Source organism: Pygoscelis adeliae, unplaced genomic scaffold, assembly GCF_000699105.1.
Source record: "Pygoscelis adeliae isolate BGI_AS28 unplaced genomic scaffold, ASM69910v1 Scaffold314, whole genome shotgun sequence".
Classification (NCBI taxonomy): domain Eukaryota; kingdom Metazoa; phylum Chordata; class Aves; order Sphenisciformes; family Spheniscidae; genus Pygoscelis; species Pygoscelis adeliae.
In genome coordinates, this window is record NW_008824668.1 from 1,594,463 (window position 1) to 1,597,256 (window position 2,794).

General features: G+C 41.7%; 1 protein-coding gene across 1 annotated transcript in view; it reads left to right on the forward strand.

Moving 5' to 3' along the window:
- Nucleotides 1–1,943, forward strand: part of DDHD1 (DDHD domain containing 1) — a 127,213-nt gene extending 125,270 nt beyond the window's left edge. The window contains exon 14 of the mRNA XM_009322943.1: nt 1,583–1,943. Within this exon, the coding sequence (XP_009321218.1) occupies nt 1,583–1,764 (182 nt within the window). The 3' untranslated portion in view covers nt 1,765–1,943. The remainder of the gene's footprint in view (nt 1–1,582) is intronic.
- Nucleotides 1,944–2,794: the final 851 nt, after the last annotated feature.

Consider the following 2,794-nt stretch of genomic DNA (forward strand, 5'->3'; position numbering starts at 1 on the left):
GGAAGAGTATGGGTACTTCCTTTACAGAAATTCATACTTGATTTTATTTCTAAACTTCTCATTGGCACTGTTGCAAGGCGGGGGGGTTTTCAATCTAAGGAGTCACAAGTATGTTGTATCTTATGATAGCGTTCACATGATACATTGCTGTCCGTTCATCGCTGCTAATTTCAACAGATAACCTGTCTGAGTCAGTATTTGGGGACAGAGACCGTTTTAAACTTGAGGAAAGTAGAGCGGCGTGACAGCCAGTATCGCGGAGCTGCCGATGAGGTCCTTTCGGGGGGAGGGTTGGCACATCAAAGGCCTCCTGCACGGTTCCTGCATCCCTCTCCGCTGAAAGCCCGTCCCTGCTCCCGAGAAGAAGAACGCGGGGCGGAGGCCAGCGAGGCTGCAAGCTGAATGATGCAATCCGCCGCCGAAGTATTTGCTTCTGAGCGGGCGGCCGCACGGCTTGTGGTGGGGTTTGGCCGCCTCCCAAGCTCCTGTAACGGCCTCTCGTCAGAGGGAGACGGAGTCGTTTGGGGCGTCCTTCCTGCGGGGCGACTGGTTTTTGTGAATATACGCGTCTTAGTGGAAGTGACTGCGGTTGTCTCCTGGTATTCGAAGGCTCCGACTCCCTCTCCTCGCTGCGTTTGCAAAGCGGCGCAGCGCTCCTGCGAAAAGACGAAGGCATTGTCGTTCCCCGAGTGCTGCTGTGCCCTGACTGCCGAGGCAGCGTTTGTGCGATGCTCCCTTTATGCGCTCTTTGAGCCAAGAATTAAAATTCCTTGAAACTGGCTTTGATAAACGGCTGCGTTTTTTACTCAGTATGGGGTTTTGGCTTTTGTAGCTAAGCAGGCTTTTGGTTTTGTCCTTTTTATTCTGTTGCTCCTTGTAGAGATTTTTCTAACCGCTAACGTGCCTTAACAATAGGTTAGCCATTGGCCCAGTTAAACATGCAGTGAAAATTGCTTTGAATGTGGAATTAATCAAAGCAGCCATTGAAATGAAAGGATAACTGCTGAAATATATTCAGAATAATCTGGAAATGGAAAGGGCTAGTGCTGCGTAGGGACGGCTGGTTTTCGGAAAGGGCTTATAATATTGGGTGTAGTCTCCTTGTATAGCCACTAAAGATGCGAGAAGTCCATCTATTTCAGAAAGTTCTGAGCATCCACCTTCTGAAAGTCAATGTCTCCTAATGGGGCCTCAACATTTGCTGGATACTTCTGTGTAGTTATCATAAGGACCATAAATAAATGTATTTATATAGTTACCATAAGGAAGACAGCTGCTTAAAAAAATGCTGGCTTTTTCCAAGCTTTAGGTTTAGTTTCTTTTTTTTTCCCCCTGAACTAAGCACCACTCTTAGGTCAGGTTTGTGCTAAGTGCGTGTGAATAAAAATGTATGTACATATTATTAAAAATCACAGTTGACTTAGGTGAGCGTACTGTTAAATGTAAACACAGAGATATTATGTGCGTTTTATATACGGCAAGTAGAATCAGAACCCAAAGCCGATGGAAAAACGTGCCGGTGGTTTTTCTTCTGCTGACATACAATTCTAACAACGTCTTTTGTTTCTTGTTCGATTTCTAGTGGAACTGGAGCACAGGATTGATTTCGAGCTCAGGGAAGGTCTCGTGGAGAGCAGATACTGGTCCGCAGTCACATCACACACTGCCTATTGGTCATCTCTGGATATTGCTCTTTTCCTTCTAACCTTCATGTACAAACACGACCAAGAAGATACTGACAAAGCCAATTTAGACACTATTTGAACTTTTGACTGGGGATGGGAAAGGAAATTTTAAAACAAATGGCACAAAACTGATGTTTTACTGTTGAACTGCAGTATATATGGCATGGAGGTTTCAGGTTTAAGTGCATGTTTGGGTTTTTTCCTATTTCTAAGGAGCAAAAATGATTTGTATTTAAAAGCACTTTATAGTTTTAAACATTTTGCAGTGCTTAATTAGACCTGAAAGGATTCCAAATTCTTGTTAACGTCGACTGTATAAAAAGCCAATACAACGTGTAGCATCCCGTAAGCACGGTTGTGCGGTGTGCTTGGGTGACATCCTTGTTAATGGCCATAATTGCTGTTTAGTTCATTAAAGTATAAAAGATCAGTTGATTAAAAAAAAAAAACCCTCAATTAATTTCCATTAACAAAAATATACGTTAGATACAAACCTAAAACTGCCATGATCTGATGTTTTATGTACCAGTAAATAGCAAACGGTGGTGTCATTTTTCTAGGACTTTATTCAGCTCCACATCTTGTTATCCACAGTTCCATTGAGAGACCATTCGGACTGCTGGCTTCCGAGGGCGTATTATGCGTGACACATTTAGAAACTAATGCTGAAAAAAGCATGAAGCAAATATTTGAAATACTGTAATTCTAATTTATTATTATCTCTAATTGTTTCATTTTATTCCAGTGTATAAAACATGACTTTTTTACTGGTTTCTTTTGACATAATTTAAGAACCACATTTATTTTCTACAGTGTTAAGATTTTTTCTCAGAAATACATATCTTTGTACTACTATTCAAATGAATATATGGACACTGTGGCACACTCTAAGTATTTTTTCATTAAAAATAAATATTTGTGGTTTCACACAAATGACATCAGTCACATTCTTCTCAGAGGTAAGTAACTGCCTTCGCTTTTTAGGTCCCAAGTGTTTCTCAGGCAGAGGAAGGTTTTGATCTCACGTCAGACGTGGTTTGCAGGGGATCCAGCCGCCTTTGGCATACCGTTATGAAATGTGTATATGTGTGTGTGCGTTTGTAGAAAAA